The sequence below is a fragment of the Telopea speciosissima genome, chromosome 4, assembly GCF_018873765.1.
Source record: "Telopea speciosissima isolate NSW1024214 ecotype Mountain lineage chromosome 4, Tspe_v1, whole genome shotgun sequence".
NCBI classification, from domain to species: Eukaryota; Viridiplantae; Streptophyta; class Magnoliopsida; order Proteales; family Proteaceae; genus Telopea; species Telopea speciosissima.
The window spans coordinates 68094542-68119834 of record NC_057919.1 but is presented as its reverse complement, the minus strand read 5'-3'; the positions used below and the strand labels follow the sequence as shown (position 1 = coordinate 68119834).

Here is a 25293-nt window from a genome sequence, read left to right as displayed (position 1 = left end):
TATATATATTTAACAAAAGAACATACATGGGGTGGGGAGAGATTCATTATTTTTGCTTCTTTCTTGTTTCTTCTTCTGCTTTTGATTTGATACTGGTTAAGATTTCTCTGTTTATTGTTTGAGCAATTGATGCTCTCCAAGAACAAGTTACTGTCTATTATTATTCATGACTCATGAGGGAAATAGGGAAGGGGGCAGACGACAGAGTATCTTGAATTTTGCTTTCTATAATTCAATTATTCCGGGGTTTTTCTTTCTGCAGAGATGGGTAGGGGAGGGAAGTTGGTTCTTCGGCGCAGTAGAAAGAGAAGGGTTCTTTCTAAAGAAAAGGGTTCGGATGATTCAGACGAGGATTACGTTTTGGGAGAAGATGAAGAAAACGAGATATCTGATAACTCCGGGTGTGCTTCCTTCTCTGCTGGAGAGGAGTTGGAGGAAACTTTTGATTTCGAGGAGATGAGTGGCTGCAGTCAAGAGGAAAAGGAGGAGAGAGAGCTTAATGGGTTGAGACCCCGCAGGGTTCTTCGAGGTCAGAGGAAACAGAGCGTTAAACGTTCACGCAAACGAACAAGAGTTTCAGACGATGAAGAAATTGACTACGAGTATGATGACGAGGAATTCATACCTGATGGGATGGATCGTGTAAATGGAAGGCAAAGAGGGCTTGTTAGATCAAATCCAATCAAGGGTTCTTACAATAATATCAAACGTTCTAGGAAGAGAACCAGAGGTTCAGTCGACTTTGATGATGGAAGTGGCGATTATGATGATAATGATGACGATGACGAGGAATTCACTCCAGATGGCATTGATTTTGTAGACGATGATGAAGATTTTCTGGTCAGGGGAAGAAGTAACACAAGGAAAAGTATTGTGCCGAAAAGGGTATCTCTAAAAGGCCAGAAAAGGAAAAGGAAATCTATGGCTGCAAAGAAGCCATTGAGAAAGAAGAGGAGAAGGACGACGAAAAGGGCGGTTTCGAGGCGGTTAGTAAGCTCTGATGATGACTTCTTAGCCGAGAATAGGATGGTAAAGGAAAAGATTAAGAAGAAACCAGGGAGAAAAAAGAAGAGATCCATTACGTTTTCTGATTCGGATACTGAATGCACTGGATCTTCGGACTTTGAGTACACCATCTCTGAGGAAGAGAGGGAGGTGCTCATAGAAGCCAGTGTATTTTGTGGGAACTTGACAACTTGCTTGAGGAGTTCGTCTTTGTCGAAGCGACTCCATGTTGATGGAACTTCAAACCATCATCAAAAGACAAGGCTGGGACAAAAGGGGAAAGAGAAGGTTGAAGATTTTAAAATTGATGCAGGGAAACAAGTTTGTGGGATCTGTTTGTCCGAAGAAGGAAAGGGGACAGTCCGGGGAACATTAAACTGTTGTAATCACTACTTCTGTTTCGTTTGCATATTAGAGTGGTCGAGAGTAGAATCTCGTTGCCCACTGTGCAAACAGAGGTTTGCCACAATTAGTAAACCTGCAAGGTCCAACTTAGGAATTGATCTAAGGAGCGTGGTCTTACGGGTCCCAAAACGTGATCAGGTATCTTATTTTCTCTGCCATTCCTGTCCACCAAGCTTTAAATTTAGTTAACCGTATGCTGAATAATTTTATTTCAGTTATTATTCGTTTAAATCTCGGTGATTTCTGATATTCAGTTTCTCATCTCTAGGATTAAGTCCTGTTTCCCCCCCCCCTCACCGCTTTTAAAATGTCCAAGCTCTAATGTTGTCATGGCTCTTGAAGCAGTGACAACTGCTAGGACACTGGACTGACATTAAAACACCTTTGTCTGAGCATGATAACCTACAAAAAGGAAGGGGGAGGAGGGCACTATAATGACCTGCTGTCTTGTACTATTTGAGATTTGATGTAGGGATGTTATTTGCAGGTCTATCGGCCATCCGAAGAGGAAGTAAGGGGATATTTTGATCCATATGAAAATGTAGTTTGCTTGGAATGTCAGCAAGGTGGAGACGATAATCTTATGTTACTTTGTGATATCTGCGATTCCCCTGCACATAGCTATTGTGTCGGTCTAGGACGGGAAGTGCCTGAAGGTAATTGGTACTGTGAAGGTTGCAGGCCCGCTGATCCTGGATCTTCAAATTCACTTGTTCAAGATCCTGTATTTAATCAGACGACTGTAAGTAGCAACATAACTGCTGGACTCTCTACCGGGGAAATGAATGTGGAAAGTTCTGACTGCACAGTGTCTGTACAAGGTCTCTCTGTTTCTCCAGGAGCTGGGTTTGTCCCATCTCCCAGGCATGCTTCAGGAGGAGATTATCAGGCTTCATCTACTGTGACTGGAGCTGGGGCATCAACTCTGTCAGGAAGACGTAGAATACGGCTTCGGATACATAGCCTTCTTTCCAGCAATAGGATGAATGAAGGAACTGAAATGGCCAGCAGAACTGATGGGGCTTCACAGTTTAATTTTGGAAGTGAATTTGAGCTGGGAAAGGACAGTGCTCCTCGTCCCACGCAAGAGGTGGATGCCTTTGGTGCAAGTTTTGGGCATTTAGGTAGAAATATCAATGAAGGCCCCAGTACTGCCACATTAAGTGTTTCTTCTTGTGGAGCATTATGTGCTGAGCATACTGAAGTTAATGCAGTATCAGGTCTTGGGCAACTCCACCAGTGCAGCAGCACGCCAATCAATGGAACTGATGCTAATATTTCTATTAACAGAGATAGCGATGAAGCTACTTTTCACCAGGCAAAAGCTGCGGACGAACAGAAAGGGGCGAAACAACGGTTACAACCTATCGTGAGACACCATTTGAAAAGGTTGTCCCAACATACACAAATAGGTATGTGTATCCTTGTGGCATTTCCATCTTCAATGTCATAGGTTCATTGTGATCTGGAATTCATTATATACTTGGTTAAAAACAGGCTTATGTCACCAAGGAAAACATGGAATGATTAAGGACCCACACTGTCAAATGTGCATTAGAGGTTCCAGTTATCTGGATATTGCAATCCATGATTCTGGAGCTTGCAGACTTACACTACGGAAAACATGGTACTTGATTAGAAACCTAAATTGTGAAATTCAAGTAGTAGCTGTAACCTGTGAGCTATTTAATTTGTTGAGTCATGCATTTGCTATCAAACTGCTCCTTGAAAATATGAGAACATCCAATTTAAAAATATGTGAAAAACTAGAAAGCTCCTGCTTGTTTTATTGGAATGAATTCATGCACGTTCAATGAATTTGATATATCAACAAGACATCTTTTTGACTTAAGATTGTTGAACCCATATCATCTGCGGATATATGTTGATTTTAATTAGCTTTATTGAGTTATGTTTACATGAATGGGGGAGTATGGGATTTTTATTCTTCTTGTGTCCAGAAGCAACGGATGCATACAAGAAATGGGCAACCTGAGAACTTTACTGTTATCTCAAATTTTGGTTTGGTATCCTCCTTAAATTTTGGTTAGTCCTTGCTTCGGAAAAGGGTAAATTCCATCTTCCATTCGTCATTGTATATCTTCCCTTATCGATTTCATATCTAGGATGATATGCTTGACCTTCCCCAGACCCCAGAATGGCAGAAGCCTCATGCACTGTGTACGCCCTTTGATGATGTGTTTGAACCTCTTTGTTTAGGGGCACAGAGTAGCTATGTGAAGTTCAGTTAACATATTTAGGATGGAAGTTCACAAAGTTTCCAATGATTAAGATTCCAATTATTAGCTGTGCTCTTGCAGGCCACATGAGTAAGCCTATTTTGCAGGGTTTGGTATAAGAAAATTTCAGAGAGAATAACTGTTTTCTCCACCTTTTTTTTTTTTTAATGTAGCTCACGGGACTTTCAAGGACATTGCCAGGCGTTCCACTCACACTGTTTTAGCTGCTTGTGGGCTTGACCACAATAGGAACATGGCTATCCCTGTTCAGCCACCATCAAGATGTCCCCATATTGAGAGACTAAGTGAACCAATCAATCAGATGGAGAATTGTTGCTCGTCTTGCTTCAATTCCTTTATATGTGACGTGGTAAGGAAGATCATGTACATGAGGCTGCAATCCGTAGGGTTCGGCAGATGATCTGTGGCAAGAATACTTCCCGGGCTTGTTCAGTTATTCTGGTCTGGACTGCATTCATTTATTATTATTATTCATTTCTATTTTTCCCCCATTGTGAGGCATAGAGATCCAGATTAGTTATGGAGTTTGAACAAAAAGTCATTAGGTTGGGATTTATCAGATTAAATTGTATTGGGAAATTCAGCTGTTACTAACTACATTTTTTTTATTGACACAGAAAACTGACTCCATTTTCTATAAAAGGAAAAGAAACTCAGAGAAATTATACTATGGAACAAAAGTGTCCCTACTTGTTTGTTTCTTAAATGTCCTCTTCCATGGTTATTCGTAATTCTCAAATCAGGATTGTCAACAAGAAATGGATGAATGGTTTGGAGTCTTAACACTTGAGCTCCATTTGTTTCGAGGGAAAATAGTTTCTATGATTGGTTAATAACCATTACAAAATTGCATGAGTATTAAGAAAGGAAAAGATATTTTGCTGAATGTAATATATAAAGTTGGAAAAGATAAGAACGAATGTGTCTGAAATCTGAATGAAACTTATGACTGATTTGTTTTATGGATTAAAATCATGGAAATATGATGAAGCATGGTATTGCAGATAGCAGTGCATAAGCTTTGCAAGGAGATCTGTGGTTGGCAATGTGCTGGAATTGTCACAGCTAAGTGGTAATACTTACATATAAGTGCTTAACAGAACAAGAATCTTGTCTGAATGCCATCAATTACTTGACCAAGAAGCACTTGCGAGGACACCATAGGACACCCTTGATGGTCTACCTGAGATTTTACTACTCCAACTACATTTGCAAAGAAGGAACAGAGAGCAGCTACTCTGTCTGTGTCTCAACAGAAAACATGTTTGAAGCACTTCAGTCGTAACAGATATTTAAGATCCCACTGTTAGTTGTCAAGGATTTGGAAATTTAAACTTACTATGAGGGCGAGCCTTGGTGAAATGGTAAAGGTTGTTCTATTGTGACAAGTGGTCACAGGTGAGTCCAGAAACAGCTTCTTTGTGAAAGAGGGGGTAAGGCTGTGTACATTATGACTCTCTCCAGACCCCGTAGTAGCGGGGGCCTTGTGCATTGGGTACGCTCCTTTATGAGTTAGGAACTGAGTGAAAAAGTAAGTGCAGATCAGGTCACACACATGGAATCCAGAGGGCCTATAGAGGGGACAGTAGATTCCATGTGGGTGGATCCAAGCTCCCAAAGACGGTCCTCGTACAAAGACCTGATCTGAGCTCACAGTTAAAGTGAGTAAATGTGAATGATTGATGACTAATGGTTAACGACCTCTTTACCTTGTATAGTACCCTTCTATTTATAGGATGAACTGTGGTGGCTTCTAGTCCTTCCCAGGGCGAAATGCCTTTCCTACTTTCATAGCATCCGCCTCTGCCTTAGACGCGTCACTGTCTATCGCACCCCATGCCTTTCTCTCGTTTAGGTTCTCCAATGGTTTGAAATACAATTTTGGTGAGTCGTCCCTCCCTGGTCGCGAGTAGCAATACTGGGGATTTAAGAGGAAAAGAAGTTCTTGATTCAGCAAGTCATTTTATTGAATGTGAAAAGTTGTGAACTTGTGATGGTGGGGAGTTCAAAGTACTACAAATACTGATGGAAATTTATCCTCTTAGTGCATCATGCTTGAGAATCTAACCGTCCACCCAACACCTTGAAAGGATAAAAGACACCACTACCCTTTCAAGTGTTTTAAGTGGGCGGTGCACCGCCCTTCAGAGAAGGGAAATCCGAAGATAGCAGCTGTAACCCAGCCGCTGTGACTTGAAAGGACCCATGAGAAGTTCATTGAAAGGGGAGAAAAAATCGTGAGATCGTTGAGGATTCCATGACTGCGAGGCAAGTGGAGTTCAGTAAGTTCAAAGAAGTGAAGAACCATTCCCTTAGCCAACCACCACCGTAGAGAGATTCCTTTTCTCGGTCTGGCCCACACATGGTTTCAAGAATCGGGTATCTAATCGGTGAATTGGCCAGAACCGGCCCCAATTCTAATCAATCTGAAACCCTAGATCGAATCACTATATGTTTTAATCTAAGAGCTGATTATAGGATTCTTGGGACCTACTGATTTCGATCCGCCACCAGGATTCCATTCGTCTTCTTTTAAAACCTTGAGTCCAGACTCGAGAGCATGGATTAATGTAGAACCAAGTGTTGATATGCTAGTTTATTAACTGAGAAGTTCGAATAGAAATGACATGCATATTACATATACACAAAGATTGAGTTGGTTCTTTCCTCCTTAATGAACAATATCTCCTGATATAACAGGGAAACGAGAGTCCGTTATGCTAACTACTTCCACTTATAAATAAGATTACATTGCTCTCTTTATCTCTATCCCTCCCTGCATTAAGAACTAGGCACATCAACCAAAATACAACATTAATGGTGAACCTATTGAGTGCCAATCTAAAACTCAATAACCTTGCTCTCCCATGGTAATTCATAAATCATCATCAAGAATCGTGGAAAGAAGTAGCCCCTGTACAAACTTGCATCTCCGAGCCTTCTCCTCTTGTTCCTTATCTGATAGAGGAGGTGAAGACTGAATACTCCTGTTAGACAGAAATTACCATCAGAGCCAAATAAATATGATTGACAGAACAGCAAAAATAGAGTCAATTTTGGTCACAAGGCAAACAAGGAAAAACTTGGAGCATTAAAGACTTAGAAACAACAGGATTGCTTAAGCAGGCAAACAAAAATGTATCAGAGAAGGGTTTAGTCAAAGACAACCAGAGTTAGGCCAAACCAAACAGGTTTGTTATAGCCATCCAAAATTGGTGTGGGAAAGTTGCTCCCACTAACACTAGAACTTCACTTCTAATGGAGAGTCCAACTCCTGCACCCCTGTTTCTGCCAGGTGATGTGCCAATAAATCCAAACAATTAAATCAGAAGGGATAGCATTTATTCATTATGAGTGAGAGTGAGGGTCTGATTTCAATTGGATGACCAACCTTGCATCGCAAATTTTCCCCCACATAATCATAAATTTGATACAGAGCTGGCAGCACAACTGCAAACACACGATAGGCCGCAGCCCATATAGACTGTAAGTGAGCACTACATGATGTCATAATAGCCCAATACATCCACAGAACTGCTCAAAGACTATGTTTCTACACCCTTTTTGTTTGCTTTGTTTTCAGTGTGATGCAGATCTGATAGGTGGGCCTGTCTGCTGCTAGTGGGTTTCAGATCAATGGCAGAGAAGAACTCGATCTGCTAGGGAAGAAGGGGAAAATAAGAGACTGTTCTGAAACTGAATAATAACCGTGAATGGTAGCCTGCTGTAAGAGGGGAGGGGAAGGGAGGCAGAGGAGATCACAATCTCAATTTCAGGGTAAAAAGAAACAAATTCTACTACATAATCACATCGTGGAGGCTGTTAGCCTTTACAATCGTTTTATAATGCTGAAAATACAAGAAAAACAGAAATAAAACTGAACTCTAAACTAACAAGGGCTGAGTTGGCAATCCTTTATTGACTCAAAAACTTATCTTTAATTCTTTCCCATCGACCAGCTACTTTGGGAGGAGTTTTATCTTCATTCAACCACCTAATTAACCTAATTAATAGGGGAAGTATTACATATATATAGACCTTCTAAAATTCCTAATTTAACTCATAAAAGGACTCCTAATCATTGTAATACACTCAATAAAGTAAAGAAACTCAAAATAAAATTCTATCTAGCTATTAAATATTCTAATCAAACTCAAACACTCAATTTAACTACTAATCCCGTGTACTAACATTATCCCCACTTTATAGGCTTACAAATTAGATCCATTACATCAATAAACCCAAAAATAAGAAACCAAGGGTCTATAGAAACCAACCATGGGCCAAAATAAAGTTTTACAAGGCCCAATTGACCCAATTGGAAAATCCTAACTGCATCATGACACCAAGGTAAGGCGCCTAGGGGACCAAGGAGTTTGGACGCTTAGGCCACGCCTTGATAACTATGACTTCAACCAAGGAAGTTGTTCCCCCATTTGAGTTCTCATTGTTCTATTGGAAATTGTTCCCTCATATGATTTCTTGTTTATTGGAGGGTTTTCTATTTGATCCTGCCTGGGATTAAACCTATTCTGGTTCTAGTCTTGCATTAAAAAGTATAATAAAAAAAGGAGAAAATAAACTGCTAAGTACTACTACACCCCTTGAACTATTCCAAGTTCATTGAACCTAAATAATTAAACCAGGATTGAACCAAAAAACTTGTTCAAAGGTGAATTGAACCATCGAACCCAAACCAAATCTGCACTAATGGTTAATGTGTTTTTTTCCTCTTTTTTTCTTTTTTTTGTTTGGGGGGGGGGGGGGGGACGACCTTTGGTACTCGCTAAAATTTGGCCCTACCTGATTGCCACATGGCAATTATGGCTGGTGGAGCCTCCATTTGCATCCACTCACCCCTATTTTTTTTATTATTATTATCATTTCATTCTTGGGTGGGTGCAGGGAGCATAGTTGTCACGGCATCACGGCAATGCAAGTCGGTGGAGGGGTGTCACGTCGATATATCGACATGTTGCCCGTCATGGCGTTGCCATGGCGAGCATGTCGACCATGTTTTATTTTTTATTTTCTCTATTTTTAATGGTTTAATAGATGTATACTCAAGCCATGTTTTATTTTTTCTCTATTGTTTCTCAAGTTTTAAGGATGGCAATCTTGTAATTAAGCAGAATCTAAGAAAGGGCATAAAAGGGTTTTGACTTAATGACTAAGGGTAAACTTGGAGGGATGTGTATAGTATGGACAAAGGGGAATAAAAGAAGAGAAGGGTACTTTAGGAAAAAGGAAAAAATAAGTGTTTGTAATAACCCACGATCGGATTTATGGTTATCTTCAACCTTACGACTTCAGCCTGGGACGGAAAAAGGCAAAGTACAAAGGAGATAACTCCTTCAACTCTTCTCGGTCCAGTCTAAACCTTCAAGCAAAGCATCGCCACATCATGTTCTATCAATTCCAGCAAGAACTCATCACAGAAATCAACTAAGCAAGGAGTATTTAATTCCTGGAATCAGATCTGGCGACTTCTTAGTTGCAAAACAGAGACAGAGAGACAGGAAGAAGAAATCGAAGAGGGAAATTGAGACAGGAAAAAGAAATCGAAGAGGGAAAGAAGACATCGAAGAGGGAAGGCAGAAATCGAAGAGGGAAAGAGAGATAGGAAGAAGAAATCAAAGAAGGATGCCATGGCGTAGGTCGCCATGCAGGCTTCTCCAGTGCCAGGACGCCATGGCGACGCCATGACAACTATGGCGGGAAGTAGCCTCAACTGTAATAAACAATCAAAGAATTTACGAGAAGGAAAAATTATAACAATCCAACCTAACTGAATAGTTGAAATAGTTCAAGAGCGTCACAGTGCACGAGGTTCCTGCTGTTGCAGGGTCTTGAGGGAAGGGGACAAATGTATGCAGCCTTACCCCCTGCTTTGCAGGAGTTCAAAAACAAGGATGATGATAATTGATCAGGAAGAAGTTGATATTCGACCAATACTCACTTCCTAGCTACCATTGAGACGAGAGAGATTGGAACTAGGTAATTCATTGACCCTTAAAAATCAGAATTCCTAAAAACTAGATAAAAAAATGATACCAAGAAAGTCAGAAGCATTAAATGATTTGTAAGTACAAGATATTAAGAGTTCCAGAACAAGAGCAATTTGTTATCTTTCATTTGTGGGGTGGGGTTTGCTTTGGAAAGATAAGACCAGGGGCATCCAAGACCCTACTAGGGTATTCCTTAAGTGAATTTGTATTGGAGGGCTACCACAAGTTTGGGATCCCCAAAGAACAGTAGAATCAATGTAGGTGTCATCATTCTTTATCATAAATGTCATCTGAGTCTAAAATCTTTACCTTTTTCAGGAATTAGGAGGGAGGGAGAGGGTAGGGAAAGACATTTCAATGACAGAAAAGGCCAACCAAGAACAAAGGAAGGTGGTACTGCCACTGGCATTGCAAGTTGCATCAGGATCATCAGTGCGGGAAGTGCAAAGCTGCCATGTGACATTACACTGACACTCAAATATGGTACTCAATCAGGACCCACCAACCCCTATCACCATGTAAAATTTCAGAGCAAAAAATGTTCTACACATTGAAAAGTGACGGTCAAAGAATTGTTAAAAAGCCAAGGTAGGAGAAAACAACTAAATAGCTAAAAACTCAGAAGTCTAATAGAAGGTGGGCCATTTAAGGTGGTAAATTAAGAGAGTGATGTATCAAACCAACGGTCTGGAAGGGCCACATGGAGCATCCATGTAGCTTAAAAATAGCCGCAGAGTTTCCTGGTTTAGCAAAAAGGGTGTGCAAGACAACACAATGAACTCCTCTTACTAAGATGATGACTGTAAAAGCCTGAATGAAGGGACCATGCAAAACTCTACAAAACAGAGGCAAGTATCTTTCAAAAGGTTTCAAGGACTAGATTGGATTATTCAACAAACCCCCCCACCCCCCACAAAAAAAAAAAAAAAAAAAGGACTAGATGGGATTAGCTATCATGGGAACAAGCAGAAAAGGTAAGAAGGAAATTTGTATAGCAGTAGATAAAAGATGAAAAATGAAGGTAAGGCTTTTCCATAAGATCTCCATAGACTTCTCCAACAATGCTGGGAAATTAAACATGTTTAACTAATTAAGATGTAAATCGGCACTTAGGAAAGAGATATCATTAGTAGTATAAATGCTTTTCCACCTATCCCCAAGAATGGTACTTTGAGCATTCAAATATACAAAGCCATTGCTCTTAGCAGGAGTTACTGTAACAAGATTATGTCTAACACACACTAAGGCTTCAGCTGCTCCATCAAGTCTCTAAGCTTAAAGGAAGGGGTTCAATGATTTACTAACAGTCTCTCACAATGGACTTTTGTTGAAGACAAGGGAATCATGATTTAACAGTTATTGCCAGAAACTGATGGTAGAAACCATAAGAACCTCTGGGAATTATCTAAAGGATAATGATGCAGAAGATACACGCCATAAAAATGAACTAGAGACTCATCAAGCAATCAGAGGGAAGGAAAAGGCTTTGGTAGGTAAGAGAAGACGACTACAAGAGTGAATGCCATGGTTCATCTTCCCCAAAAGACAAAGAACCGATCTTGGTCATCTCAAGCCCAGCCTATTGGGACTAGGCCAGGGCACGCCCTCGTTTAACCCAGCCCATTGCTATCCCTATTTGAGACTCGTTAATGCAACCCCGGGTTCTACAAACCCTTAATATTGGATTGATATGGGCACACAGAGAACAAATAACTCAATTTTAAAGGAGCAGTGGCGATCTCATAAATTCTAAGATCAGTTTATGATCCTATTGGAAGGAACAAAGGACCCAGGGATAGAGGAGTAATAAATTTAAGGGAAAAAGACTTCTCTAGAATTTCAATTGAAAATAGGAGTAAAATAAAATCAGTCTACAAAATCAGAGGGCTTTTGAGTAATGAACGAAAGTTTTGTCGTTAATTGTAATTTAGGAAAGTAACATCTTCAACCTCACGACATCACTCCCCAGCAGTAAACCCTCTCTGATTTCAGTTGTGTGTTCTAACTCATATGGAAACCAATCGAGCTGAAACTCGGGGATTAGGCTCTTAACTCAAAGCCCTATTTGAATCCAACCAACAAGCACATGAGTCGACAACCTGAAAATTAAATAAAATTTTCTAAAATAAAACCTAACGGAAGAGCATGACCCAGTTCTGATCGAAGGCTTGATTTCCTTACAGAAACTGTTTCCCAACCCCGAACACCCCTATCAGAATTGCCCCCTTACTTATGAACACCCTACAGAATCTCAGGTTGAAAGATTAAGTTATGAGGGGAGTTGAACCAACTTAGTGTACTGCTAGTACCATCAGCAGCAGGGAACAACAAATAAAATTTTTGAAACATAAATAGGAAATAAGGATTAGACAGAAGAATAAGAAGATCAAGAATAAACAGCGAGGAGAATAGTGGAGAGGTTGGTTGGAAGAGCAACACCTGGAAGGGAAGATAGATCATGATCAAAGAGAGGGAGAGGCAGTTCTCAGCCAACAGTACCACACACTAAACTCAGAGAAACTAATCAAAATTCATTCCACTCTGCATTTTTTTTATATATTTTACCCCGAACATTATCTGGGACCCGGGAAGGCCCCTAAATTTTATTAAAAAACCAATTAAGAACAAACATACATTCATTCCACTCTGCTTAATCGCTGATTATGTGCATTATATAAAGAGGAAAAGACTCCTAATCTTCTAATCTGCTAATCATTTCCTGAAACTGGAAACAAATTTAACTCAAACTCCAACTCCTACGGTTCAGGCTAACAAGCATTAAAAAAAATATTCAAATTACAAAATAATCCATAATAATACCCTAAATATCCCTAATAGACCATAACCCAGGATTGGACCCGGCTCCTCGCAGCCTGGGTTATGTTGGCCTCAGCATGGAATTGTAATTGCATCACTCCTCCCTCTGCCCACCAAATGTCAACTTGCAATGCCCTTGGACAGCCACTGTTGCATTCTTTACCTCCATCCAACATGTTTGGCATACAATGGCACGAGAGGAAAGGAATCAAAGGATTAGGTTTTAGGGAGACCAATGGGTTTTATTTATTTATTTATTTTGGGGTTCAAGCCTTCAATAGTTCAGTACACTATGTTTCCTTTACTTTCTTCATCAAAATACAAAAGGATGTTTATAATCCAATATGTACAGGTTTCTACTGATGTTCGATGTAGTGGGACGTCAAATGACTGAATCAATCTCCACCAAGCACATCTGTATAAAAGAATCTGAAGATCTAGTTCTTCAAATCACAAGTTCTTTGTTTTCCCCTCAAAATCCTTCTCCAAATCATTAGATGGCATTGTCGTGAATAATCCCAGAGCTACTAACTCTAGGACCTTGAATGATTTCATATACCAGTTGGGCCGCCCACCTAATAGTTTAAGATTTTGGGTTAATTACTTCAAAATGGCATTAGAGCCAGGAGATCAGGTGTTTGACCCCTGGTAAGTGCAAGGGGTTTGTGTTGTGTGTTGTTGTGCCCTTACACTTTGTACCCTTGATGCCACGTGATGGCGTCACGTGCAGATCCATGTGTGTATGGGCTTGCACGTGCAGGGGATGTTGATATAAATTGGTGTTTCCCTTATTTAACAGCTCAAGCTTTTGGGATAAGCGGATTTAACATGGTACTAGAGCATCAAACCCATTATGTTAATTAAACATATCAGCGTCAAATCACCAAAAAGAGGGGCCACACATGTCATATTGTCATGTGTACTGCCACCCAAAAGAAAGGCACCACATGAGGGGGAGTATTGGGAATAATCCCGCATTGACCAACTCTGAGACCTTGGATGACTTCATATACCAGTTGGGCCTCTCCACCTATTAGCTTAAGCTTTTGGGTTTGGATACTTCAACGGGCATAAGATAAGTGGTGGGAATTTTTCATGCAAAATCACCTTTAGAAAAAAATTCATTCAAAACCATATGGAAATCTAAAGCTTGACCAAAGACTAATAGACGTTTTACGGAGGTTGTACATGAGGTCAAGACTGGTACAAAATGAGTATGTTATAGACCTCTAGGAATCTCAATTTAACGATTATGTTAAATAGAAGGGGATGGCTCAACCATCATTAGGTCAATTATCTCCAATGCAACCAACTACTGCAGATTGTCATGTTATTCCCTAAGGGGCCATTTGTTTGACGGGGACTTAGGTGTGGGAAAGTGTTGATGTGGCACTTCAAAAATCCGACCCCAACCTTGTTTGGTTAACCTGAGGTAGTGAACTTACAAAAGCTCAAAGAACAACATTAAATGCTTTGTCTGCTGATGTGGCACTTGAAAACCCCACCCCAATCCTATCCAAAGTCCCACCAAATTGGTGGGACATCGGTTACTGTTCATGGGAAAAGTACCCTATTCCCCAACCCACTACACTGTGGGACCCCGTCCCACAACATTCCCACCCATCCTCCCCGTCAAACAAACGTCCCCTAAGAGAATAAGGCTGATGCAGATTCATCACCAAATAAGGGTTGTTTCATTGGGAATAAGTCTAGGGTTGGGTTACATACATGTTGGGTCGTTGATCCCATGGGTTTCTAATGTAATAGGCCACTTTTATGGGCCTAAAATATGAGTATATAGATTGCATACGGGATTAGCCCAATACTTAGTTTATTTTTATGTTTTTTAATTGAACCGATTCAAATTGGTTGCATCCAATTGGTTCAATTTAAGTGATCATGTGACTTGGTTAAGTGGTCATGTGACAACTTAAGTGGTCTTGGGTTGGATTAGGACTCTATAAGTCCAGCCATGTTTTGAGTCTATTTCCTTTAGTTTTCTAGTTTCCTAGTCAGTTTAAGTTACTTAATAGGTTAGGGATAGGGTTAGGCCATTCATTTTTAGTGTCCAAGTCTATTTTTGAGTCTTCTATATAAGTTTGTAAGGGAGGCCAACATTACATACGAATTTAATTAATGAAAAAGTTTTTGTTTGCTGCCATAGTTGCGTGCTCTGCTCTGTTGAGTGAACCTTGTGAGTAATATCAAGGCTACCTTGTGGGTAATATCAAGGTGAAGGGATTGGTGGACTCCGATCACCTCCTTGCATCTTGTAGATAGGGAGGTCCTTCTTCTTATTCAATCGAGCTTCTTCAAGCTGCTGTTATTGCCTTTGAAGGAGATCAAACCAGTAAGTAATTTTAATTTCCTGCATATATCATTCCCCTCTTCATCCTCTAACCTAATCCACACCCCCTCCATCCACCAAACCCTAATTCTCCATTAAACCTATACTCCTACCTCCACTAGGATTCCCCCATAAGTCCAGATTTAGCCTTTCACTTTCAAACCCTACTTCCAGCCTACATTCCCCACATCACTCTCCACACTCGACCTTAACCCTAGCCCTTAGTCTCCACCATAACCCCTCCATTCCTCCACTCCATTAAACCCAAAATCTGCAACACAATTCTGTCCAAAATTGCAGAATTTCAAACCCTAACCTTTTTATACCATAATAGCCCTCTAGACCTGCCCATTAATACCTTACAAACCCCTTTCCCAATATCCAACCCTAATCCTAGTTTTACTCTAAACAGCCCACATCTGTAAACAGTTACAGAATTCTTATCTTACCTGGCTCCTATTAGGCCTTGCCTATATAGGACTACATTAAAGGCATTATTTCAACTTTGAAAACCACAATGTCCACCAGATTTAGATAATGACAATCCTGACTACTTATATGATGTGACAGTCGGAACCAATGTATTCCTATATTGTATATCCTTTTGATTGCTCCGAAACATCCAGGAAAGCATCACTTTCATGTTTCATCTTAAACTATTAAAATCCAATTGTTAACTATCGAGAAGATGGAAAATGAAGTTGTTGATTTAGTATTTAGATTGTCATCCATACAAAATCTGTTTCTCAGTCGGTGATGGGAAAGTACTCATTCATTTCAAACAAGTATATAAAATTCTTGTACTTTTAAAGCAGCAGAACCATATCATAGAGTTTTGAGAGTTCGATATGATAGTTGTCACAGTGTCTACGCGACCCAAGGCGTTGGAGAGGGTCCAAACGCAAGGCGACACCAACAAGGCGTCCAAGGCAACCAAGGCGCCTGGACGCCTAGGTGACGCCTTGACAACTATGTCAGATAGAACTGCAAGCACAAAAGTTTGACATATGTAATACCTAATCTAAATGGAAACACATTTCATGCAACAACTGCATACCAGTTTACTCCATTAATATTAAACATCAAAAAGGTAAACATGGAAAAACCAATTTGATTAACAGTGACAGTGTTTGATACCTTTCTACCACGGTCTCCTCTGAACTTTTCTTGGTAGAGCTTGCTTCAGCTGAAGAAAGAGGCTGTACACTCTCTGATTCATCAGCAATTGGCAGATTGTAGATAAACGAGGAGAGCAATGGATCAGGTGCTGTATTGGAGGAAGAAACTACACGAGAAGAGCCTCCAAGAAGGGATTGTAAATTTCCTTCTCGCAACTCCTTTCTTAATAATGAAAGGGTTGAATGGGATCCACCTTTACGGAATCTCCTCTTACGCTGCATGTAATACTAGTTAAGGAATTCAGAGCATTGCCAAATGGGATGACTATTTGAAGATGAGGGATCATATGAACTAGCATAGAGGTGACACAAGTAAAAAAGAAGGAAAATTTTGAAGTAGATAACAACTTCAACAGGGGTGGGAGGTGGGGGAGAGAGAAGTAGGTAAGCTTAGTTTTCTAATTCATAGACTACAAGGTTTCCCATAGTTTAAATATAGCAGAAAAGTGAGGGGGTCAGGAGACACAGATGCAAACCAAGTCCTTAAGGCTTAACATCCTTGTTTTGTTGATCTACACAAAATTAATTCAAATGGCTTCTATTCCCCACTCCGTCCCCAAAGAAAAGGTAATTGTCCTTGATTTTACTAACATCGTACATTATGCAAAATATAAATACATTCAACAGTTAAATGAGTCATGATGAAACTGCAACCAGAGTTTTCATTTTTAGGCGCCATGACATGTGGATTAGCTCAAGTGAACAACTGATTTTGACTGCTAAAGATTGTCGTAACAGCATTTCCTGCTAGATAACCAAAGTATGTCTGAAGAAAAGAAGCCAGATTTGGATGAAAATATACTAGCCTGGGCTGAATCCCAAAACAATTATACTCAGAAAACCATAAAAAATAGCCTAAACAGCCCATCCTGACTCCAGAGAAAGGGTAGTTTAATCTAATTTGCTATCATGGTATATTTAACTCCATTTGACACCTCAAATATCGTAATGCATTTAACACTATTGTTTTACGCAGAAATAACATGTCAATGAGCACCACATATAACTCCCACAAAAAAACCAGAATAAAAAAATGTGAATCACAAGTTCAAAAATCAAGACAAATATCTGTTGACCCAAAATCTACAACAAATTTACAAAATTAAAAGGATATCTTAAAAAGATGTCCATGTTGCATAGTGATGTGTCCAACCATGTCCATTCCTACCCTCATTGCACAAACTGGGCATACCTACAAAGACAAGAAATTCCCAACTGTGAGAAAGAAAAAAAAAAACATTAAGTACCACATAATTTCTTCCGTCAGTGAAGACTCCCCATCAAATTGAGTTAAAATCATAGGTCCCAATATACACTTTTGCCAATCAAGAGAGCATTTACCTTATCTAATCTTAGCTTATCCAAAGATCAAAATTTTCTTTGTATTTCCTTTTATCTTTGTCCACGGTGATAATCAACTCATCTAATTTTTTCCCCTCACTTATTCAGTATATACTAATCTAGGTTTTAAATTCTTTTCAGTCAAATAAATCCACTTATCAGAAAACTATGCCTCCCCACAAGTTCACCAAAAAGGAAATCTCGATACTGTAAACAATTACAATTATGACTGAAAGGGAAGGTGAGTGGGAGCAACCAAAGGCAAGAACGCTAACGTTTTCTGAGCAACATACGAAATGTAAATTAAGTCAATCACAAAGTAATTAATTAATACCCCATTCTTCGCCTCTAGCGGATGCTCGTCATCGATATGATAGCACAATCCAACAATATCAAAGTCCTCCGAACAGAAAGGGCAAGGAAACTCTGCCCGCGTATCTTCATCTCCATCAATCTCTTCAAACCCCATGTAAAGATCTGCACCATATGGTCCAATTTACAAGGAAATTGGACAATCAAAATCTCCTCCATAACAAAACAAAACCCGAAAGGCCTTCAAAAGGTCTTTTTTTTATTTTTTTATAAAGAGCCTGAAAACAAAACACTCACCAGAACGCGATTGTAGGGCGGCTTGATAACGTTTAGAGGCGGCAGAGAGACGACCATTCCAAGAATCAGGCTCCATAGGTCTCAACTGAAAAATTCAGAAAAAAATTCTTCAAACCTGACCTCTTGAGTTTAATACTACGAGATTTGCACAAATTACTCACACGTTAAGCTACCGTTCGAAGTGAGTGAAGGAGGGAGTGAGTCAGTGATCGAAAAGCCCTAAAATATAGAAGTGGGGGAAAGGGAGGGGGGGAAGAGAAAAGGAGAAACAGGTCGGAAGGAAAGGCGGTTCTGTAACCTTTATCTTTACTTCCTTTGCTTCCAGGAAAGTAAGGGAGAAAAGGCAGAAAGCGGAGAAATTACAGAGCGTGTGTGTGTGTAAAGTAGCGAACCACTGAGAATCAGAGAAGAGCTCCAGAGATTCGGTCTTCGATTTCCCACCGACCTGACCTTCGTTGTACTCTCTCTCTCTCTCTCTCCCTCTCACTGTGAGAAAGTTCTCTCAAAGGCTTACAATCAGAGGCATCTGAGGTCCAAAAATTGACCACGGCATGGGTGGGAATATCTGAAACGCCCCTAACTACCGGGCAGATATTCCCTGGTAAACAGTAAACTACATGCTGCTACGGACATGGTAACTACTTGGGGTGCAAGTTTGGCCCTGAGTCCGGACCGCCTTGAGCCTATGGGGCTGGCATGAGATTTTTAATCTCACTAGAGGTTGGGGGTAGGGGTGTCAATTGGTCCGGTTTTGGATTATCGCTCTGGTTTTCTAGCGGTTCTATCTCTAAGATGTCAAGACCAAATCCGAATCAATAAGTTCACCGGTTCCAAATCTGAAATCTAGGATCATTAAGTAATGGGTGGTCTGGTTCCAATTCCTAAGCAGGTCCAAACATTAGTATAATGTAGAGCCCAAAACAAGGACAATAGGAATTGCTCTAGAAAAACAGTAGACGTTCCAATGTGTCAATGTATATATTATCATCTCATGTGAACAGATATGTTAGACTTGAGCTAATTCTATTGTCTACAACTTTCACATAATTCCTCATATTAGAATTTGTTTATGCAGAGAAAGAGAGAGAGAGAGAGAGAGAGGGATTAGAAATAGCAAACTTTTATAATAATTTGCCATCTGTCATCATCAATTTGATGGTTTGTGAATAAAGATTTTTATTGAAATAATAGTCTATACATTGCAGTTGTTAGGTATGAGTGGAGAGAATACCAAAAACACAACTTCTGAAGTTGTTCTTCTTGTGTATGACATCATTTGTCAAATTTCATTAGATGATAATCCAGTCCTAGTCATTTCTTCTGGTTCTAACGGTTCCTGGGACCAAACCAGATCCGAACCAATAAGCTATTGGGTGGATCGGTTCTGGTTTCTAGCGGGATAGTTCCGATTTGGTTACCGGTTCCGATCCAAAATTGACACCCCTAGTTAGGGGTGTCAAAAACTAGTCCGAACTGGTAAAACTGACTGAACCCGACCAAAAAAATCCAGATTGAATCAAATCAATCTTTTATCGGATTAGTCTTGTGCTGGGGTATGATGGGATTGGTTGAAAATTGATTGACAGTAAATTTCATTTTATGATTTTAACATTAGTTATCTTTTCTTATTGATTAATTATCCATTGATTTAATATTAGTTATATTTTCTCATTAATTTAATAAACAATTATTTTATTTGTAAAAAATGATTTTGCTAGAAACTCTATTTATCCATTGATGATTTCAATTTTAGTTACCTTCTTTTTACATTGTATTTTTTTTTTGTTTTTGTTTTGGTGCAAAGGCCCCTCAAAGGGAGCCAAATAAATTAAGCCCCCGAAGGAGAACAAGCCGAAATACAATATCCAACAACTCCTCAAGAAAAGTGGAGACCCAAGAACCTTTATAAGGGTAACCAACTGCCCATTTAGCAATAGAATGAACCAATACATTATCCGTCCTATAAACATGACGGAAGCCACAAAAAAGCAAATCTAACCGGAAGAAGCTTTAAGTCCTCAACAACTGAGGAGATCTCCACTGAAGGAAGGGAAAATCCCACCCACAAGCAGCGAATCAGGGAGAGCCATTCTGAATGGAAAACAGCATGGTGGAAACCGGCTTATAAAGTGGAGCTCATCGCCAACTTAAAAGCCAAAGCCTCACCCACCACAGCGGAAGAAAGCGCCGCGTGGTCAGACGCAATCAAGCACAACTCTCGATTCCTTGTCAAAATAATGCAATCTAGCCCCCAAGGCTTTCGGTATTTCAGAAACAGCTACATCCGAAAACATACGGACGATCTCCATTGAGTCAGCTAAGGGAGTAGGAGGGGGCGATGCACTGCTATGAGATGGAGTAGCACCAAGAAGCAACGAAAGAGTTTCCTCCACATTTTTGTTGACAATGGAAATCCAAGAGCGAAAAGGGGGAATGGATGCTTTAAAGCATCTAGAATTCCTCATCTTCCAAATATCCCAAACAACACACGCATGGGAAGTGAAGCATCTCTGTTGTTCCTTTTTTGTCAATCCAGGAACTCTACCCCATTTAAGAATCAAACCAACAAAGGACAATGGAGGGTCAGAAACAAACCTCATAGTTATTCCACTTTGTTCCTATTACAACATGAACACATCGAATCAATTTCCATGTTCTTATTGGTTATTTGTTTGACTTGGGGGAAGATGATATAAATTGTTTTGACCGACTCTTTCCTCACTATAGGTTATGAATGTAATATTTCACTATAGTTCAAGCTTCAAAACGCAAACTATCAAAACCGATATGGAAAATCGAAATAACCCAAAACTGTATAGGACCAGACCAAAGTTCTTAAACGTTTCGATTTTGGTCTCTCTCATTCCCAGACTGAAACTGATTTAGCCCAACCAAAATTGGACCAAACCGACTGTTTGACACCCCTACTTGAGCTTAGGGTCGGGTTGGGTAGGATCAGGGTTGAGGCTTCGGGCGGAGTCCAACCTGGCTCTAAATGATATGAAATAAATGAATTTGTGAATAATTATGTGCTTAAACATGTGTTGAGTATGTTTGGGCTGAGTTGAGCCTAGTAGAGTTGGGCTTGTGTTGAAGTTTTTAGGACCTGAGTCAAGGTCGGGGCTTGCCTATACTAAGCTAAGGGGATCTAGGGTTGGACTGGGGTTTTAAAAAGTCCGGCTCAACTCGGCTTTGTTGCAGCTCTAGGATCTACACAATGTTAATGTAAATCAAAACTTCATTTTTTGGGATTGAGTTCCTTGTCTACCTACGTATTGTATGTTAGCACCTTCTTGTGTCTCTCCTCCAATAATAGAGGATAAATATGTCATTTCATAGGATAGAGGAGAGATAAACATGGACAAAAATCCTCTGCAATGCATCAATCTGGCGGTGCACTGCGGTGCGGCTTTACGAGCTCGACATGTGGATGATGCAACATCCAACGGTGCAAGCTCGATTGTAGTTCTTCTTTTTTCTTCTCGAGCTTGGCATTGTTGGATGTCGTATCATCCATGTGTCGAGCTCGCAAGGCCACACCACAGTGCACCGCCAGGTCAATGCACTATAGAGGATTTTAATCTGATAAACATAGGGAGGCAACAACATATGCTATGTAGCCTGACAACATTCTTTTTCCCTTAAAAGGTAGGGTATCTATATCTGTTCACATGTAATGGCATCCTCCACTCCAAATTGTTCAGGACAGGATAAAAAGAACCCACATGGTTGTGGAGGAGATAGAATCTCAATAGGAGAGTGTCTAGAGCGATATATATCTTTTTCCTTAAATATTATTTAAAAAGAGGGTTAAATGAGCAAGCAACATAGGAGAGTAGGGTGTCAATCGGTTCAATTCCAATTAACCAATTTGATTTTGGTTCAGTTCATGTTTTTTTTTTTTTGGGGGTAAAAGTTCAGTTCATGTTATGATACAAACATTTATTAAACAGTTTTAAATATCCCAAATCGTAAATCAATTAATAAATGATTCCAATTAAACGGTCTTTACCGGTTTAGATTTTTTGTCAATTCGAATTAATAGTTGTGCATCAAATTGGCAATGAACCAAATTTTTAAGCTCATAAATAAATGTGATGTTTTTTCTTTTAAAATTTTTTGGATAAACAATAAATATGATGTTACAGAGCAAGCTTGAAACATGACATCTATGCCCAAATTATGACTTAAGAAATAAAAATATCTTAAATTAATTTACATGGTACAAATCCACTAAAAAACATTAGAGCGTACAATGTACATAGAATGTTTGGAGTAACCGGTTTTTAATTGATTTAATATGTTAATGGTTTCAATAATGAATCAAATCAAAATCGAATTAAACCATTTAATAAATGATTTCACTTTCTTAAAAACCAAAACTGAATCCTCGGTCAGCCAAGAGAGCTTTTTCCCCATAATAATAATAAAAAAAATCTTTAGATACACAGTTGTAATGGTATTTTCATAATTATTTTAATTAATTGGAATGGTAAATGTGATAATGGCCGTATTTTCATAATTATCTAGACTAAGTGTGAGGATAATGGTATTTACGTAATTATTGATTATACAAATTGAGAAGAATCGAAATCCGAAGGAATCAAAGAAAAAAGAAACCCTAAAATCATGAAAAAGATTCTGTATATCCGGGTGCCAGACTCAAGACGCTACGCTTTGACCACCTTACCCTTACTCGGGCAAGACGTTTGGGCAGGATAAGGCGATCAAAGCGTCCCTAAAATCAATGGAGAATGGACCAAGCCAAGGAGACCGATGAACTTGGGACTCTTCGCGAATCGTTATCCTCTCCTATTAGTTATAGCGGATCATTATCACCTCCAATTCTGACACCCTCCAATTCCCTACAATCCCTCACATAGGAGCTGAAATGATCACCTATCCACTGCCTGAACACATTGCCCAAGGTGGGGTAGGGTGGTCATTTCAGCTCCTATGTGAGGGATTGGAAGGAATTAGAAGGGTGTCAGAATTGGAGGAGATAAAAATTCTAGTTACAGCACCATGCTTTAACAGGAGAGGATAAAAATTGGACTCTTCTCATCTCTTCGCACTCCTTTTTTTCTTGGGTTCCAAGAGAGGGAGGAAGTCCTTAACAAACCAACCACCTCTCCTCCTTGACGCTTCTGCTATTTTATTCAGTTCTTCGCCTTTCTTTGTTCCATCGATCATCGATTTTTTAAATTGACCAAAAATGGCTTCATCGTTGGCGGCATTACTATGGAGAGCTTCTGCTTCTTCGATCCTCCTCAACAAATTCAAATTGTTGAATCTAATCCGTTCTTCTGTCGCAGTAGCAGTACCGTTTCCTACTCCTCGTGCCTTCAACACCCATTCTCATCACTATGATGATTCTGAGGTCGACGTCGTTCGCAATTCTGATCGATCCTATCCTATATATCTTGGGTAGTTGTTGTAATTTATAATTAGTTCCAATTTTTTATTTTTCTTTTCTTTCTAATTTCTCATATTACATTACCCACCATTAATCGATCGATATCTAATTGTTAAATTCTTCACAGATGTGATCGATCTGAGGGACCGAAGGAATGGGTGGACTGAAAATAGGAGATGGATTGGTGGAGCATCTACTATGAAATATAACGAGAATGGGACGTACATAACTATCACCATGCCTGGGGTAGGGAAGGATGACGTGAAGATTTCGGTGGAACAGAATGTTATGTACATCACAGCAGAAGGCGGCGGCGGTGGCGGCGGCGACAAGGAAAGTAAGGAAAGTGGAATGTTGGGAGTAAGGTATGACAGCAAGATCGTTATTAATAAGAAGCTCTACAAGTTCTGCAAGATGGATCAGATCAAGGCAGAGATGAAGTATGGAGTGCTCAGGATGATTATTCTCAAAGGGAAAGAGGAGGAGAGAAGAGAAAGGAGGCCTACAATGTCCAGATTGAGTGATCTTATCTTTAGTACTGAAAGAAGAGAGAGTCTCTCTCTCTGTTTCTGCTTGCTAGCTTATCATGGCATAGTAGCTATAGCAATGTTAGACATAAAATATTATAAGTTTTCTTTTAGGTTATTAGGATTTTTCACTGTAACTAGGAAATGGTTCTTGAACTTTCAAATTCAAAGCACTCCATTTACTAGTGAAAGAAGATCATTGACAAATGGGATGAGTATTTGAGGATGAGGGATCTCATATGAACTACTAGCATAGAGGTGACACAAGTAATAAAAAAAAAAGCAGGAAAATTTTGAAGTAGATAACAACTTCAACAAGGGGTGGTGGGGGAGAGAGAAGTAGGTAAGCTTAATTTTCTAATTCATTAACTACAAGGTTGGTTTCCTATAGTTTAAATATAGCAGCAGAAAAGTGATGGGGTCAGGAGACACAGATGAAAATATACTTACTAGCTTGGGGTTGAATCCCAAAACAATTATATTCAGAAAACCACCATAAAAAATAGCTTAAACAGCCCATCCTGACACCTGAGAAAGGGTTGTTTAATCAATTTTGGTATCATGGTATATTTAACTCCATTTGACACTTCAAATATTGTAATGCATTTAACACTATTGTTTTAGGCAGAAATAACATGTGAATGAGCACCATATATAACTCCCACAAAAAACAAAAAAAACCAGAATAAAGAAATGTGAATCACAAGTTCAAAAATCAAGACAAATATCTGTTGACCCAAAATCTACCCCAATTTTACAAAAGGGGGAAGTTTTCATACATGGCCGTGTAAGCATGCACGGTCGTGTCCTTCGCACAAAGAGTTGGAAAAATCATAAACCCCCACCCATTAATTAATGTCTTGAAACTCCCACCCTCTCACACATGCACGGTGGTCGTGTATGCAAACTTTTCCCTTTACAAAATAAAAAGGATATCTTAAAAAATATCCATGTTGCATAGTGATGTGTCCCAACCATGGCCATTCGTACCCTCATTGCACAAACTGGGCATACCTACAAAGACAAGAAATTCCCAATTGTGAGAAAAAAAAATAATAAATTTAAGTAACACATAATTACTTCCGTTAGTGAAGACTCTGTTAGGAATCAAGAGATTTCAAACAATCTGGCCGTCTTCCTTTTAGGGAAGAATCCTCCAAAATAAACTTGTATTCTATTTTTTGATGCCTCGATTACAATTTTCCTCCCATTATATAGAGGGTTACAACAGGGCATTGCCCACTCTAACGGTGCCAGTTAACAAAACAAGCGGGAAGAAACGAAGGACTATCAAAAGAAGGACTATCAAGAGAAGTATTGGTAGCGAAACCCAATATGGTCACGGCAAAGCCCACCACTGGGTCAGGCTCATCACTCAT

The 25293-nt window shown here is 39.6% G+C and overlaps 2 protein-coding genes across 3 annotated transcripts; one reads left to right on the top strand and one right to left on the bottom strand.

The window, feature by feature from the left end:
* The first annotated feature begins 224 nt into the window (after positions 1-224).
* On the top strand, positions 225-4402 carry LOC122659583. The gene is made up of 4 exons (XM_043854685.1): positions 225-1548; positions 1898-2822; positions 3824-4020; positions 4289-4402. The coding sequence occupies exons 1-4, from the start codon at positions 265-267 to the stop codon at positions 4400-4402; spliced, it is 2520 nt and encodes an 839-aa protein (XP_043710620.1). The 5' UTR covers positions 225-264.
* Positions 4403-6322: 1920 nt separating this feature from the next.
* On the bottom strand, positions 6323-18202 carry LOC122660325 (protein DEHYDRATION-INDUCED 19 homolog 3-like). Of its 2 annotated transcripts, none has more exons than XM_043855580.1 (5): positions 17972-18201; positions 17697-17839; positions 17136-17213; positions 15981-16243; positions 6323-6658 (listed from the first exon to the last, which is right to left on the bottom strand). In XM_043855580.1, exons 1-5 carry the CDS (start codon positions 18045-18047, stop codon positions 6547-6549), a joined length of 672 nt encoding a protein of 223 aa, XP_043711515.1. In that variant the 5' UTR covers positions 18048-18201; the 3' UTR covers positions 6323-6546. The 2 variants fall into 2 exon arrangements, with proteins under 2 accessions (XP_043711515.1, XP_043711516.1); XM_043855581.1 differs by lacking the exon at positions 6323-6658 and adding an exon at positions 9619-9682 and having other exon boundaries at positions 17972-18202.
* Positions 18203-25293: the final 7091 nt, after the last annotated feature.